Here is a 17,081-nt window from a genome sequence, read left to right on the forward strand (position 1 = left end):
GAGTCAAGTTGACCAAAATAGTCCGGGCAACTAAATCTTGGTCTAGTCGATCAAAACAGTCAGGACGATCGAATCTTGGTCCATCGATCGGAATAGGTTCGATTGACCAGAAAACCCATATAAAGTTGAGTTTGTGCGATTCAATCTTCGAATGAAACTTGACTAAATTTTCAATCTTCAAATGAAGCTTGACTAAATTTTGGTCGATCGAAAAATGACAACCAATCCCTATAAAAGGGAGGTAGACTCATTCACATTCAATTATCTTTGTTCTCATTTTCAAAAAACTCGAATATAAAAGTGGTTTCTCTAATACCAAAAAGGTATCCTGAAAGGAGAAAACAGTAATGGACGATGATTCGCACATAGTCTTAGACGTAACACCCCTAAGATTATGAACTAAGTAAATTGTATGTTTTTATTTTATTGTTATTCAACTGTATACTAATTTGATAGATAATAACGACACGATAAGAACGACACAATAAGAGCTGAGCATTATTAACGCACTCTACAATCCTACAATAATAACATGTATTTTTAAATTCTTTCAGTGCGTCTGAGCATATTTTCCCTTATGTCTTGATCACATGCACTAATAGTTAGTAGTCATTCATGATTTATTTCTTTTATGTTAGTCTAGAGATGAATTGACAATGATATTAAGATGAACGAATCATCTTTTATCACATTTATTTTTAAATTCTTATTATAGGCTTTAGTGCTCCTATATTATAAGTTTAAATTATATATATATATATATATATATATATTTTGAGATTCTAAATATCGTATATTATAGTTTTACAGGGTGTTGTATTTATATATTCATTTTATAGAACTTATTAGTTGAATTTATTTATGTGCTTTGATTACCAAATACTAATATGATAAAACTTTGGGATATATGTTAACGGACTTTAAAATTTATGTTTATGTGATGCACCCTAGCTATTGATGACTATGAGAGGCTGTATTAATTTATCCCCTTTTTTTCATTAAAAAAAGCTAGCAACACCTGTAAACAGGGTCATCCAAGATCCTTGTTTATTTACCCCTCTCCGGAATTAGTTTTCTCACCAAGGAGATGGCTATCCATCTTGCCCGTAATTAATTAAGAGTTAAGTAACTCTCGTTTCAATTAATTAAGAGCTAATTAGTGGCTCTCCATTCCGTCGAGATGCCAGTACTGCCACAGGTCGTCACTCCAGCCGCTTTCTGCCGCCGAGCAATCACCGTCGACGAAACAATCGCCACAGCCTCCTCCTTGGAGCATACTGTAGGAAGAACCGTAGTTGCAGTCCCAAGTACCGGTATTCTCCATCCCCATATTGTGCCTCTCCTGTTGCATGCCTTTTTGCTGCAGCTTTAGAATTTGTTCCTCCATTTGGTCTTTGTCCTTTGCCGTCGTCATTATTGAATTACTCACACAACTGGATAACTCATCTTGCGGTTGCTGCTGGCGCTGCAGTAGCTCTTGGTGATGGATCAACCCATTGATTTCCTCTGATCTCTTGCGCTTGAGATGGAGGAACTCCGCTCTTGCCTTCTCAACCTTCTTTGAAATTTTAGACGGCTTGCAGTCGTCGGTCTTGAAGTGAGTTCTCCAGTAATTCTTGATTTCGTTGTCCGTCCTCCCGGGAAGGCACCGAGCTATCGCTGCCCACCTGTACGTGTACATACCATTCGTTACGTTCATGCAACTTAACCGATCGCATGTATAATTTGCATGTATATAAAATTCAGATAACAATATAATATAATTAGCAAATAACAGTTATTAATCGAGATTAATGGATTAAGTAGCTAGCTAGATACCTGTTGCCCCACAAGGCATGCATGTGAATGATGGCATTCTCTTCCTCGGGGGTTATCTTACCCCGCTTGAGATCGGGCCTCAGATAGTTGACCCAGCGGAGTCTGCAACTCTTTCCGCTTCTCCTTAGCTTAGTCTCCTTGGCGACCGAGTTCCAGTTTCCTTCGCCATGGAGGTTGACGTGGTGGATGAGGAGGTTGTCCTCTTGGGCAGTCCAAGGGCCCTTTCTCCATGAGTCCTGCGCTTCCGCTGCTGCTCCTCCTCCTCCCCGCACAGTCATAGAGCTGCAACTGGATGGAGCAGTATTGCTCATGCAGTAATCCATATATTGTCTCTGCTAATTAATGCAGCTCGATCGAGTCGATTATTAGATTGATCGAGAAGCAGCCGTCGTCTTGTTAATAACTACTGAGCTTCCTCGTATTTATACCCGACTCCACCTCCTGATGAATTCCATGCCTATCACATCGCCCTTTTCACAAAGCGCAACTTTTCTTTATCACCATATATATCATGAATTATGCACGCTCTGAATTGACATCGTTATTGGTACGTCTGTCGTCTATTGACGCAATATATCCTGTACTTCGGTTATGTTCAACCCAATTTATAAACTGAAACTCAACAGTTTAATTCTAATTTACTCCTATTCAGAGCGTCCAATCATAAAATTATTACTGGAAATGAAAGGAAAATTATTTGGTGCAGTAACAATGAGAGTGGGCCGTCGGTGTTAACTAGCATATATAATTTCTAATTGGTAAGGACCTTGTAACTATTTTTTGAAACAAAAAATAATAATAATAATGGTGGTGCGCGCCTAACTTGAACTACCTGTTGGGGGAGCGGTACTGATCCAGTTGACTGAGAGTCAACGATGGACAATTTTGGTCAAAAATATCTCCCGGCGAGCGCGTGATGGTCCACACGGTTCAAGGAAATGACGGTAAAAGGCCACTCCATTAACCGGCTCGATCGGCTTCTCAAAAGCCACTCAATTTTTTTGCAACAGATTTTTTATGGTCGTTGATCCTTCAACAGCAGGGACCCAAGTACGGAAACTCGACCATGTGGCTCTGATAATGATTGAGAGAGAAGCGAGTTAGACGATAATTATGCAGTTGCGCATTATTAAATTAAATCATTAGCTTTATATTAACTTTCGGTGTGGGATCTCCGGTTTGACGTGGAAATGGTACAATGAATGGATAGTTTATTTGTAGATTGGTGAGTCATGAGACCTTCATCCATTGCTCTCTCAACACCTGGCTCAACCCTCTGTTAAGTGGGGATTATTTATTGGAATGGAACTCGCTAACGCGTAATTAGACTTGACCACATATTAGGAGCCAAATCATGCATTACAATTTTGACTCAGTTCATTTTTTTTGACTCAACTGTAAACACGGATGCGATCATGCGATCAAGAGAGGGATAGATCCGTGTCGTGATTCTTCATGCTTGTTCCAATAGAGAGGGGGACAAAGATTGAAAATTTGTAAATAAATTTTAAAGTGGTATTTCTTTTTATAAATTTATAGTACATATGTTTAACCTATCGCTTATTGCTGCAAGCCTGCAACAAGTGATACCAGGGGACAGATCCCTTCCAGCCCAGCAGATCCGGCCAACATATTGCAAATTCAGCCCCCAAACTATCAGCAGCCTACAAACCCAAGACCCAATAGTTCATTAGGATTTAGGAATAAATAGTATAACGAAGGATGGTAGAATGTCCTGGTATCAAATCCTAATTTTCCTCTCTTCTTTTATTATTCCATTTCTTCCATGATCTAAGATCCACGCCTAACTTTAGCATTAGAAGGAGTTGTTGATATCCCAATATAATTTTGATATGATCAAACAAGTTAAGTTAGGATCTATTGTGTTTAACTCTGTGTCTAAGTGTGCAGGAACTTAATTAGGAGCATAGGAAGTCGAGCGAAAAGCGCAGCTAGCGAGAAGGATGACATGGGAGAGAGCCGACGGACTCGGTGCGTTTGAGGAACGAGGTGCTGCGGAAGAGTACACCGGCGGATGAGAACAGAGCGTGCTGTGTTTCCGAGGGCGAGAAACTGAATCGGAAGATTGCTCGAGGAGCAAAAGACGCAGCTGTTCAAGGGGTGAAAAGCTGTGAAAGAGTACACTGGCGGACGAGAAGGAAGCAAGCAGTGATTCTGAGGGACGAGAAGCCAGAGCGGAAGTTTGCTCGAGAAGGCCGGAAGTTTGATTCAGGTGAGCCTTATTCCGGATGACCGAAATCACCCAAGCAAGTGAAGCCGGAGCAGAAGACTCGGACCGAAGTAAGCGGAGCCGAAGCTGGAGGCCCGGAGGGAAAGTCAAATGTTGACTTTCAACCTTTGGGGAGCCTGGACCAGTCCGGGGCGCCCGAACTCCGGGCGCCCGGAACCCGATTCTTAGTCATTTCGACGTGGCGTTTGAACGTTATGTCAGGGATAGAATTTCATCCCATTCCAGACATTTGAAACACTTCCAGGCGCCCCGAGCAAGGCTATATAAATAGCCCTGCTCTAAGAAGCTAAGTAGAATAAGAAATATTCAAGCAACACTTGTAGACGCTTTTATTTCTGTTTAGCTTCATCTTTTCTGTGCTTTTATTACTATAAAAAGGCTTCTCCAACTGAAGGAGAAATTAGTGTGACTTCACTGCCTTAGATTAACAACCTCTCCAGTTGTAACCAAGTAAACCCGTGTGCCTCTGTCTTTTAGTCCTTTTTGTATTTCTTATATGCAAGTGTTATTTTAATCAAGTTATTTATTCGAGAAAGGTTTTCGTTTGTTTAATTTGTGCAGGGGCTATTCACTCCCCCTCTAGCTGGCCGCCAAGGGTCCTAACAAGTGGTATCAGAGTCAAGACGCTTCAGGAGGACTAACCGCTGAACGAAGCACACGAGATGGTCGGACCGAGCATCTATCCACCAAAATTAGAGGGGGAGTTCGCGAGCTGGAAAAAGAGAATGGAGGTATTTTTCAAAACATACTTCAATTTATTGTTAATAATGAAATTTGGTTTTAAAGCACCCGAGGGCAAAGAAAAGTATCAATGGACGAAGAAGGAACAAATCAACTTCGTGGCAAAAGGCAAAGCAGAGTTTCATCTGCTGAGTGTCCTACCGCCATAAGAAGTCAACCGGATCAGAGCTTACGAGTCTGCCAAGGAGCTCTGGAAAAAATTCTTAGAACTTCACGAAGATACCTCGAGGCAAAACTTGCGAGACAAGACTTACTTCGCAACCAAATCAGCAACCTCTAATTAAAAGAAGGCGAAACTATAGCACATCTTCACTCAATCATCAAGGAGCTCATCACCGGACTTTCTAATCTCGGAGAAAAGATAAGCAACCGAGATTCACTAAGGTACGCTCTTAATGCATTCCCTAGAAATACAAAATAGGCATCATTAGTAGATGCCTACTATATCTCTAAGGATTTAGAATCTGTTACCTTAGAAGAGTTATTTTCAACTTTTAAAATCCATGAAACAAGATGTGGAGATTCGAAGAAGGAGCTGAAGCACAACTTTGCCTTTAAGGCAAAGATGGACAAACAAGATTTAAAATCCTCTCTCGATGACGACGAAACGACAATGATGGTAAGGCGATTTAAAAAATTGCTTAAATTTGAAAAATCTAATAATTTGCAGGGTAAAAAAATGAAGAAGAATCAGATGCTACCATGGTGATGAAGAAGGGCACGTAAAAGACAACTGCCCTAAATTGAAGAACAAAGACAATGGCAAGAACAAGAAGCTTGTCTAATCTAACAAGTACAAGACGCTAAAGGCTACGTGGGACTAAACGTCGTCCGAATCAGAGATTGAGGCTTTCTCCAGAATTGCGTTAAGGGAAAGCCATCAAGAAAATGAACACAAAACAAGCTCGTCTGAAATGAACATCGAGAGTATCGATAAGAGGGAGTTACATCGGATGAAATCAACAGTTCAGGGGAAGCTACGGATGATGGGATCGACAAGGTAAGTCAGGTACGATATATACCTTCCGATAAATTATTCAAGTTTGTTAAATTATTGTCAAAGGATTACTGTAAGTTAGAAAAAGAAAACCAAGAGTAAAAATTAATTCTAGCCAAATCTTGTCCATTAGAAGAATTTGACAAAATAAAATTCGAAAATGATAATTTGCAAACAGAAATAGCATACTGCATGTTCGTTTAATCAAAACAATAAAAGATATAATAATTTAAACTGGTATGTTAAATACCACAAGGGACAAATTAAGAAAATTTCAAAGAAATACATACTCAAAAGATTTTTAATTAATCCAGTAGGTTGGAGCCTATATTGGATTCCAAAATCTTGTCTAAATTAAAATGTAATTGGACTTACGGCTTTCAGAGAGTAGATTAAATGTTTAATTTCCTTAAGAGACTTTGTCTAGAAAGTGATTGTTGCTCCAATAACCAAGAAGGCCTAGTGCCTCGGCACAATCTGTAAGTCAATTAATGAAATAAAATGTTTAATTGATTAACTGATAAAATATTTAATTATAATTAATGCTTTAAATAGTTACTCAAATATTTTTTTTACTTAGATTTTTTTTTTACAAAACTTAAAGTTTCTAAAATTATTGTAAATTTTTTTAAGTGAAATCAAAGTTTTCAAAAACTTGATAAGTTTTTCAAAATATTAGAAAATCAGAGTTTTTTTATTAAAAATAAGAAAAGTTACCCTTAGATTTTTATGGTTCTCTATTTTTTATGTGATCAAAGGGAGAGAAGGGAAGGTTAAGTGTAGGAGGAGGTAGCTTAACTTTTTTCAATTTTTGCACTTTATTGCAAAATTTATTTCTTTTACTGTATGTTGGTTTACCCTAACTTAACTTGGGTTGCTCACATCAAAAAATGGGAGATTGTTGGTGCCCCAAGATAATTTTGATGTGATCAAACAAGTTAAGTTAGGTTCTATTGTGTTTAACCCTGTGTCTAAGTGTGTAGGAACTTAGGAGCACAGGAAGTTGAGCGAAAGACGCAACTAGCGAGAAGAACGATACAGGAGAGAGCCGACGAGCTCGGTGCGTCTGAGGAACGAGGTGCTGCGGAAGAGTACACCGACGGACAAGAATGGAGCATGCGGTGTTTCTGAGCGACGAGAAGCTGGAGTGGAAGATTGCTCGAGGAGCAAAAGATACAGCTATTTGAGGGACAAAAAGCTGTGGAAGAGTACGCTGGCGGACGAGAAGAAAGCAAACAACGATTCCGATGGACGAGAAGGCAGAGCGGAAGTTTACTCAAGAAGGTCGAAAGTTGGGTTCAAGTGAGCCTTATTCCAGATGATCGAAATCACCCAAGCGAGCGGAGCTGGAGCGGAAGACCCGGGCCAAAGCAAGCCCAGCCGAAGCTGGAGGCCCGGAGAGAAAGTCAACAAAATGTTGACTTTTAACCTTTGGGGCGCTCGGACTAGGTCGGGGTGCCCGGACTAGGTCAGGGTGCCTAGACCAGTCCGGGGTGCCCGAAACCCTTCCGGGCGCTTGAAACCTAATTCTTAGCCATTTTGACGTGGCATTTGAACATTGCATCAGGGATAGAATTCTATCCCATTCCAGGCGCCCCGAGCAGGGCTATATAAATTGTCCGGCTCTCAGAAGCTAAGTAGAACAAGAAATATTCAAGCAACACTTGTAGACACTTTCATTTCTATTTGGCTTCATCTTTTCTGTGCTTTCATTGCCGTAAAGAAGCTTCTCCGTCTGAAGGAGAAATTAGTGCAACTTCACTGCCTTGGATTAACAATCTTTCTGGTTGTAACCAAGTAAATCCGTGTACCTCTGTCTTTTAGTTTTTTTTTTATTTCTTATATGCAAGTGTTATTTTAATCAAATTATTTGTTCGAGAAAGGTTTTCATTTGTTTAATTTGTGTGAGGACTATTCACCCCCCTCTCTCCTCCTCTAACCGACCGCCAAGAGTCCTAATAGGGGTATCACCGGGATGACCCTCGACAAACCCTCTAAGGCATGTTATTTACACTGGTCTAACTATGGGGAAAGGCTCGAGTTAATCATGAGACTTTCACATGCATGCCAATCTTATTTCGAGAGAAATTTCAAAAAAAAAATGCATGATAAAAAATACTGACTAAGTAGAATAAAAACAAGTTTAAAAAATATTAGGAGAAAAACTAAAAATAAATTATATCCATGAAAAATCTTTTTGATTAATTAGATTAAGTCATCTCTCCCAATCTCTTGGCGAGAACAAGTCTCTCTTGGTAGAAATTGAGTTCGCTCTCTCTCTCTCATGGACGAGATTTAGTTATCTCTCCTAGCCTCTCTATAAGGATTGAGTTATCTCTCCTTGTCTACCAATCAAAATCAAATTATCTCTCCTGATCTATCAGTAGGAATCGAGTTCTCTCTCCTAACCTCTCGTCATGATTGAATTATATCTCTCGACCTATTGATCAAGATCGACTTCTCTCTCCTTACTTCTCGACCGAGATTGAGTTCTCTCTCTTGATCTTCTAGTCGAGATTGAATTATCTCTCTTGGAATTTTGAGTGGGATTGAATAATTATCTCTCCTAGTCTATCGGCTCAAATCGAGTTCTCTCTCCTAGCATGTTTGTTATAATTGAGCTTTCTCTCCTCGCCTATCGGCTAGGTTCGAGTTATCTTTCCTAGGATTGAGTTCTCTTTCCCGATTGAGATTGAGTTCTCTCTCCTTGTCGGGATTGAATTTCCTCTCCTAACCGGGATTTAGTTTTCTCTCTCAACCTGTTGGTCGAGATTGAGTTAGCTCCCATGGCCTCTCGGTTGAAATTGAACCATCTCTCTTGGCCTCTCAGCCGATATTGAGTTTTCTCTCTCGCCCTCTCGACCTCTAGACCCCTCAATCGGATCAAGTATTCTCTCTCATCTAGGATCAAGCTATGACTCCCATCCCCTTGGCCATGATTGAGTTATCTCTTGTGAGTCTCTCATCCACTCAATGAGGATTTATAGGATCTTGTCTATCAAGAGGGGATGGGGTGAATATATATAAATAATGGAGTTGATAGTTTATGAATCTAAACATTTAAAAAATCAAAGCATGCAGTGGAAATAAAGATAACAAATATTCTAACTTAACCAAACAAAACAAGCATGTAAAACAAGATTAAAAAAGGTAAGACTTAGATCTAATATGGCAAGACTAGATTAAATAAATGTAACACTAAGATTTAATATACAATGCTTGGCCTAATAACAAGACTTAGATTAAATAAAAATAGATCAAACAAAACAAGCATCCAAGACAATATTAAAATAACGTAACACTTAGATCTAATATGGTAAGACTAGATTAAATAAATGTAACACTTAGATTTAATATGCAATGCTTAGCCTAATAACAAGACTTAGGTTAAATAAAAATATATTCTTATTAAATATCTCATTTCCAGAAAGCTTTTGGAGGTAAAGAAATCTTTTAACAAGAATGGTATGTTTAAACACAATAATAATAAAAGTGTACGACAACTTAAAGAGAATAAGAAGTTACAAGCTTGCCAATGATCTTTGCAGAGCACGCGTGCAGCGAGCATCAACACAACGAGAATAGGAGCACTTAAAAAGAATATTTGAAGAATGAGTTGATTGAAAACCAATGCCTCATGTCTCCTTGTATAGAGCTTAGTTGAACGCTGACCTAGCTAACACTCTTCTAGTTGACTGGAAGCCCTTCCAGTCATCTGGAGAATGTTGATCTGACTGTAAATTTTATCTGTGTTGATAATGATTCAGTAGACTTCGATCGCCTAGACTCCCTCCAAGCATCTAGAGAATGATCAAACACCTACCTTGACTATCTCCTCCGAATCGCTGGATCCCACCTATGTCGTTCGCTTGAAAGTTGCTCCGATCGTCTAGATACCGAGGTTGCCCGCACTTCATTCTGGTCACATGGAAGTTATTGACTCTGTTAGTCAGAACTTATCTCCAAGCTGTCATTCAGATCTCATCCAGTCACCTAGAAAGTTTCTTCCTACGATATAGAGTTAGTACAAAAGAGTGGTAATACAAATAGTAAATTCCGAACAACACTCAAGACTTAGCTTACCTTTGCTTAGTACCTTTAGTAATTTACCATTGTCAAATGTTCAACTCCTAACTAACCCATTTGGATTTTCACTACCAAGACCTCAGTTCCTAGCTAACCTTATTGGACTTCCATTGTTTGATTCGTAATTAGATCATCCACTGCCAAGACTTTAGCTCCAACTGATCCTCTTGATCTTCCATCGCCTAATTCCCAACTAGGTATTTTGTTACCTGGTGTTGGTGCAGGAAACAACCGACGATCGAACCTAAGTTTTGATTATGGCAAAGGATTCACCAATGTAATTTTTGATGAAGAAAATAACTTACCCAATACAATAAGTGAAAATATTAATACAGAAAATATTAACTCAAGAAACATAGAAGATGATGAAGAAATTCAACTTAAACCTAGTGAATTACAAGAATCAATTACTGACCCAAATATAAGATCAACAAGAGTAAATACCTATCACTCATCCGACCAAATTTTGGGTGACCCAACTCTAGGAGTCAGAACTAGGTCATCTTATAGAAACCTAAGTCAAATATCCCTTATTTCCAAAATTGAACCCAAAACTATAGACGAAACCCTACCAGACCCAGACTAGACATTAGCAATGCAAGAGAAGTTAGCCCAATTTGAAAGAAACCAGGTCTGGGAACTAATACCTAAACCCATTAACAAAACTATAATTGACACTAAGTAAGTTTTTAGGAACAAATTAGATGATCAGGGAAAAATAATTAGAAACAAAGTAAGATTAGTAGCTAAAGGGTTCAGCCAAGTAGAAGGGTTAGATTATGATGAGATCTATGCCCTTGTAGCCAGACTTGAATCTATTAGGATGCCGCTGGCCTATGCAGCACATAAAAGATTCAAACTATATCAAATTGATATAAAATCCACCTTCCTAAATGGATTTATCAAAGAAGAGGTATATGTAAGTCAAGGTCCAGGATTTGAGGACTTAGAACATCCAAACCATGTCTTTAGGTTAAAAAAGGCCCTATATAGACTAAAACAAGCACCTAGGGGTTTGGTATGAACGCTTATCAAATTATCTTATATCTAAAAGGTTTAATCAAGATCAAATAGATCCAACCCTATTTGTAAAAACCTTAGAAAAAAGATATTTTTATAGCCCAAATTTATGTAGACGATATAATTTTTGGTTCAACCAACACAAAATTTTTAAAAGAATTTACCAAATTAATGGAAAATGAATTTGAAATGAGTCTAGTAGGAGAACTTAACTTTTTCCTAGGTTTACAAATTAAACAAACCAAAGATGAAATTTATATTTTCCAAACAAAATATGCTAAGGAATTAATTATTAGGAAATTTGGAATGAAAAATTTAAAAAATATTAATACACCAATGGCTACTAACATTAAAATTGACTCAGACTTGGAAGGAAAACCATTAGACTTGAAATATTATCGAAGTGCGATAGGGAGTCTACTGTACCTAACTGCAAGTCGACCAGATATTCCTTTTGCAGTAGGTATGTGTGCAAGATATCAATCTTGTGCAAAAGAGTCACACCTAACATACGTCAAAAGAATACTTAGGTATATTAAGGGAACCCTAAACGTAGGACTCTGGTACCCTAGGTTTGCACCTTTGACCTGATTAGCTATTCTGACTCAGACTATGTCGGGTGCAAATTAGATAGAAAGAGTACAATTGGCAGCTATCAATTTCTAGGTCAATGCCTAGTAAGTTGGTCAAGCAGAAAATAACACTATGTTGCTTTATCCACTACTGAAGCTGAGTACATAGCCCTAGGTGAATGTGCATCTCAATTATAATGGATGATACATACCCTAAAAGACTATCAACTAAAACATCAAAATATAAAAATTTCAATTGATAACATAAGTTCAATTAATCTAACCAAGAACTCAATCCACCACTCAAGGACTAAAACATATAGAAGTAAAACACTACTTTGTAAGGGATCATATAGCTAAGGGTGATGTTGTGCTTAACTATATTGAGTCCAAATCAAACCTGGCTGATATATTCACAAAACCCTTACCTGAACTTGAGTTCAGTGCACTTAGAAGACAAATAGGAATGTACTTGGTAGAGTATAACTTACTTTTTATTTCTACTTACTATTTTTTTAAAAACACTATGTTTTTAAATAGTTTATTTTAAAAAAAAATTCTAGGAAAAATATTTTTCAAAATTCTAATTTTTATTAGTTTTGAAAAATTCTAGACTTAGCCTAGGAATTTACCCCCTAGAAATCATGTACCCTTAGTTTCAACCAGAGCATCTCACAAGCACACTAGGTTTAACTTGCTTGTGTATGAAAACACTTAGAATGGTGTGAGATGTATAGGGTACTGCCTAGACTTAAGAATGTTTATATTTGTGCATCGATATAAGTCTGTGTAATAAATACCAATTTACATTAATCAAGTTAATTTATCCTGTCTTAGTCAAATCTAATTGGATCATTGACTTAACTTGACTAACCATGTGAGAGCTATTGCCTTTTTAGGCAAACAGCTAGTAGCTAATGGTTAAACATTTGGCCAAGGAAACTAAGTATTTATTTACTCATGCTTGGACTTTAGGACTTTTTGGAAAAGAGACCTGAATTTTTAAATTTGACTTACTCTTTTTTTAAGTGAAAGTGGCCTTAGCTAAAGTTTTACAAGGTGATACTATTTTTCAAATTTAACTAAGTAAAATTACTTTTTGAATCTCTAAATTTTTTTAAAAGTTTTATCAAATATTTTTTCGCTCTTTTTAAACTAAAGTTTTTTTTTCTAATTTACTTTTCAAAGTCAACAAACTATTCCTTAGCTAAAAACTTCTTTCCAAACTTAGTTTCTGAAATTTTTTAAGGAAAAGGTTTTAAATCTAAATATTTTCTCAAAAATCAAATTATTTTTAAGACCTAAGCTCCCTACTTAACCTTTGATAAAGTTTTTTTTACTTAGCTAAAAAGTCTACAAGAAAACTTATTCTAAAAGCTAAGTTTTTATCAAATTTTTTTTAAAGACTAAATTTTTAAAGCTAAGTTTAAATATATTTTTTTAAAAAAGTTAAGTTTTATCAAAACCTTCTGAAAAGCTAAGTTTTAAAACAGTTATTAGCTATATACTTTTTAAGCTATATTCTTAAACTAAGGCCTATGATCAACTTCTCAACTTGTCTATTTTTTTATACCCTATTTTTACTATTTTTTTGATATATGGCAAAGGGGGAGAGTATATGAAAATTCTAAAAAGAAGAGCTTTAATTAAGGGGGAGTTTTTCACTTAAAGCTTTTAGCTTTTATTAAGGGGGAGCTTTGCATTTAAATTCATTTATGCTTGCATTTATGCCTGTACTGTTATTTTCAGTTGTCATAATTAAAAAGGGGGAGATTGTTGGTGCGGAATGTAACGACCCAGCCCCTCGGCCCCTTGGGCGACCCAACCTTGGTCCCTTGGGCGGCCACAATGGCGGCCCAATTGACGACCCCTTATGTCGTCAATCGATGACCCTTCGGCCGTGCCGTTACTCACAAGCACTTCCCACCCCTGGCTAGTGGATTTTTGACTTCCCCAGGATTCAAACTCTAGATCTTCAGGTTAAATACTAGAGTTTATGAATCCTGGTAGCCAAGTGAGTGCCAGGATTCATAAACTCTAGTATTTAACCTAGATATCTAGAGTTCGAATCCTGAGGAAGACAAAAATTCATTGGCCAGGGGTGGGAAGTCCTTGTGAGTAACGGCACGGCCGAAGGGTCGTCGATTGACGACATAAGGGGTCACCAATTGGGCCGCCATTGTGGCCGCCCAAGGGACCAAGGTTGGGCTGCCCAAGGGGCCGAGGGGCTGGGTCGTTACAATAAAAGGCGCCTTTTTATTGTAACGACCCGGCCCCTTGGGCGGCCACACTAGCTGCCCAACTCACGACCCCTTATGTCGTCGACCAACGACCCTCGGTCGTGTCGTTACTCACTAGGTTTTCCCACCCCTGGCGAGTAGATTTTTGCCTACCAGGATTCATAAACTCTAGGTCGCTCACTTGGCTACCATGATTCATAAACTCTAGTACTTATTTTGGAGGTCTAGAGTTCGAATCGTAGGAAAGGCAAAAATCCACTGGCCAGTGGTGGGAAGCCCTAGTGAGTAACGATATGGCCAAGGGTCGTCGGTCGACGACATAAGAGGTCGCCAGTTGGGCCACCAGTGGGGCCGCCCATGGGACCGCCAAGGGGTCACTAAATGGGCCGCCAGTTGGGCCGCCCAAGGGGCCAGGTCGTTACAATAAAAAGACGCCTTTTTATTGCAACGACCCGACCCCTTGGCCCCTTGGGCGGCCCAACTGGCGACCCATTTGGAGGCCCCTTGGCGGTCCCTTGGGCAGCCCAACTGGCGGCCCAAACTGGCGACCCCTTATGTCGTCGACCGACAACCCTCGGGTGTGTGCCGTTACTCACAAGGACTTCCCACCCCCTGGCCAGTGGATTTTTGCCTTCCCCAGGATTTGAACTCTAGACCTTCAGGCTAAGTACTAGAGTTTATGAATCCTGGTAGCCAAGTGAGTGTCGCTCACTTAGCTATCAGGATTCATAAACTCTAGTACTTAGCTTGGAGGTCTAGAGTTCGAATCCTGGGGAAGACAAAAATTCACTGGCCAGGGTGGGAAGACCTAGTGAGTAATGGCACACGCCCGAGGGTCGTCAGTCGACGACATAAGGGGTCGCCAGTTTGGGCCGCCCAAGGGACCGCCAAATGGGTCGCCAGTTGGGCCGCCCAAGGGGCTGAGGGGTCGGGTCGTTACACGGAAAGCATTCGACGATCGAACTTGAGTTTTGATAATGACAAAGGATTCAAAGTTAAGGCTACTTGTGATCTAATGTGCTGAATAAGTTTGCAGGAAAAGTACTAAGGTATCTTAGGCGAAAGTCCTAGCTGAGGTTAGGCAGATAGGAAAACCCTAGGGGTGGTAACCCTAGTGTTAGGACCTTTGTGTTCGGCTAGAGGGGAGGTGAATAGCCTTTCTTTCGCTTTTGACCTACAACTTGTTAGTGGAAGATAAAGGAAACAAATGAACAAGTATGAAAACAAAAATTCAATGCTAACTCCCTTTGTTTACTTGGTCTCCACCTCCTTGAGGTGACTAATCCATGGCGCACACACCCACACAATGAAGTTCCACTATAAACTTCTCTTTCTCGAATGACAATCGAAGGTGGAGAAACCCTTACACAATCTCCTCTTCCTTTTACAAAGTGAAAGTTAGGATCAGAAGGAAGAGTATGAGTATCTGTAGGCTTGAGGATTACTTGATGAGCACTTTTTCGGTTTTAGAACAGTTGGTTATCTCCAAGCTCTAAGAATTGCTTTTATAGTTTTCCCGACATCAGTCGACTGGTATACCTATCAGTCGACTGATGGGCTTTAACGACACTAAAGATTTGACGAGATTTTGAGCCGCCACTTCATAACGGTCATCTACCAGTCGACTGGTACTTGCCTCCAATTACCCTGGCGACATTCTGTCTATTCTGTGCCTTGGTACCAGTCGACTGGTACCTTATACTTCTAAAATTTACAGCAGTTTGTACCGTCTCAGTTTTACATTATTTTATACACTTGAATTTACTTCCTTAGCTTAGACTTCAAGCCTCCAAGCACCTTCCCTCAGCCTTACGCCCCTAGGATGCTTCTGTCTCCACGACTCCTCATCCTTGCGCTTGCCTTCAAGGGCTACCTTTGGCTCCGTCATGCTAAGTCTCCTTTTTGCCAATAGATCACACCTCCGGATCTTTCCTTGCCAAAACTTCATACTTGGTCTTTTCTTTGTTCTGCTCACTCAATACTTATGTTAGATCACAATTAATGTCTAGCTTAAACTATTTTAACCAAACATCAACAATGAGTAATGTCTTGAGCAAGATTGCTCCAACAATCTCCCCCTTTTGATGTTTGGCAAAATGTGTTTAAGTTAGGTCTTTAAATATACAACATCTAGAAAGTATGATGATATTCACGAAGCATAAGCATACAAAATATCTTCATATAACATGAATCATGAATGAAGCATAAGCATACAAAATATCTAACTTAAGATATCCACATCTCCCCCTTTTTGCCACACAAAAAAAAGCTACAACTCCCCCTTAATCCATGATATCGTCTAAGAGCAAGTGATAGGAAGAAACAAATGATAGATAATAAAAGAAGACATATGCGAATATAAAGGAGCTTATAAACCAGCAAGAAAGAGAAAAAAAAGCAGTGAAAGAAAATAAGCACTAGTCACATAATGTCATAACACCAGGCGTACATCATAGTCAGGAAGCTAAATGTTCGAGATGAACAGAATATAGCACTGTCGAAGCCAAAACACATCTTGACACCAACACACAAAGAAAACCAGAATCATAGTCCTAGTGATCATCACTGGGAGGAGGTGGAGGAGCCTGGTATGTCAGATCCCAGCGCTGCAGCATTGCATACATATCCGCCTGACGCTGCTGAGAAGCAGTCCAATCCTGCCGGAACCCCCGAAACTCCTGAAACCCCTGGCGTACTGTCTCCTCCAGCTGAGTCAATCGAGCCTCGACAGTCAAAGGGATTGGATGCGGTGCCAATGCAGGAGGAGGTACGTCAGCCTCCTCAGCGTCAGAATCATCCGCCTCCTGAGCACGCCATACCATCTCCCCCTGGCGTCTCTCAATACCTGCAAGAGACATCTGGCGGGCCCCAATCTGATCATAGTCCTTAGATAATTGATGCAGTTGACCCCTCATGACATCGAGACCCCGAGAAGCAAAGAAAGACGTCAGGATGTGACAGTAAGGCATGTACAACTTCTCATTAGAAGGACTAGAGAAGTGCACGATGGACTCAAAGACGTGAAGAGCGATGTTGATGTCGAGCCGGTGCTCCAAAGCATACATCATGACCAGATGGGGCAGCCGAATCTTGGCTTGCCCCCGAGTGACTATAGGTAAGATACACCCAATAACAACCTTATAAAGGATATTGCTGTGGGCAGACATACGGGTAGCATTGAAGATGTGCCGCAGAGGAGCTCGGGGGGCATTGAAGTAATACTGATGTATCACTTCAATGGACAAATGAGAGAGTGAATCGGTGAATGGCTCAACAACTGTAGGAAAACACGTAAAGGAGCTCTCAGAAGCCCGACACTCTAGAAAAGACTGGAGAATGCTGGGAGTGAACTCAAT

General features: G+C 39.6%; 1 protein-coding gene across 1 annotated transcript; it reads right to left on the minus strand.

Moving 5' to 3' along the window:
* Positions 1-972: 972 nt before the first annotated feature.
* Positions 973-2,318, minus strand: LOC121987725 (transcription factor MYB24-like). The gene is made up of 2 exons (XM_042541462.1): positions 1,819-2,318; positions 973-1,667 (listed from the first exon to the last, which is right to left on the minus strand). The coding sequence occupies exons 1-2, from the start codon at positions 2,139-2,141 to the stop codon at positions 1,157-1,159; spliced, it is 834 nt and encodes a 277-aa protein (XP_042397396.1). The 5' UTR covers positions 2,142-2,318; the 3' UTR covers positions 973-1,156.
* Positions 2,319-17,081: the final 14,763 nt, after the last annotated feature.

This window comes from Zingiber officinale, chromosome 5B (genome assembly GCF_018446385.1).
Source record: "Zingiber officinale cultivar Zhangliang chromosome 5B, Zo_v1.1, whole genome shotgun sequence".
Taxonomy (NCBI): Eukaryota; Viridiplantae; Streptophyta; class Magnoliopsida; order Zingiberales; family Zingiberaceae; genus Zingiber; species Zingiber officinale.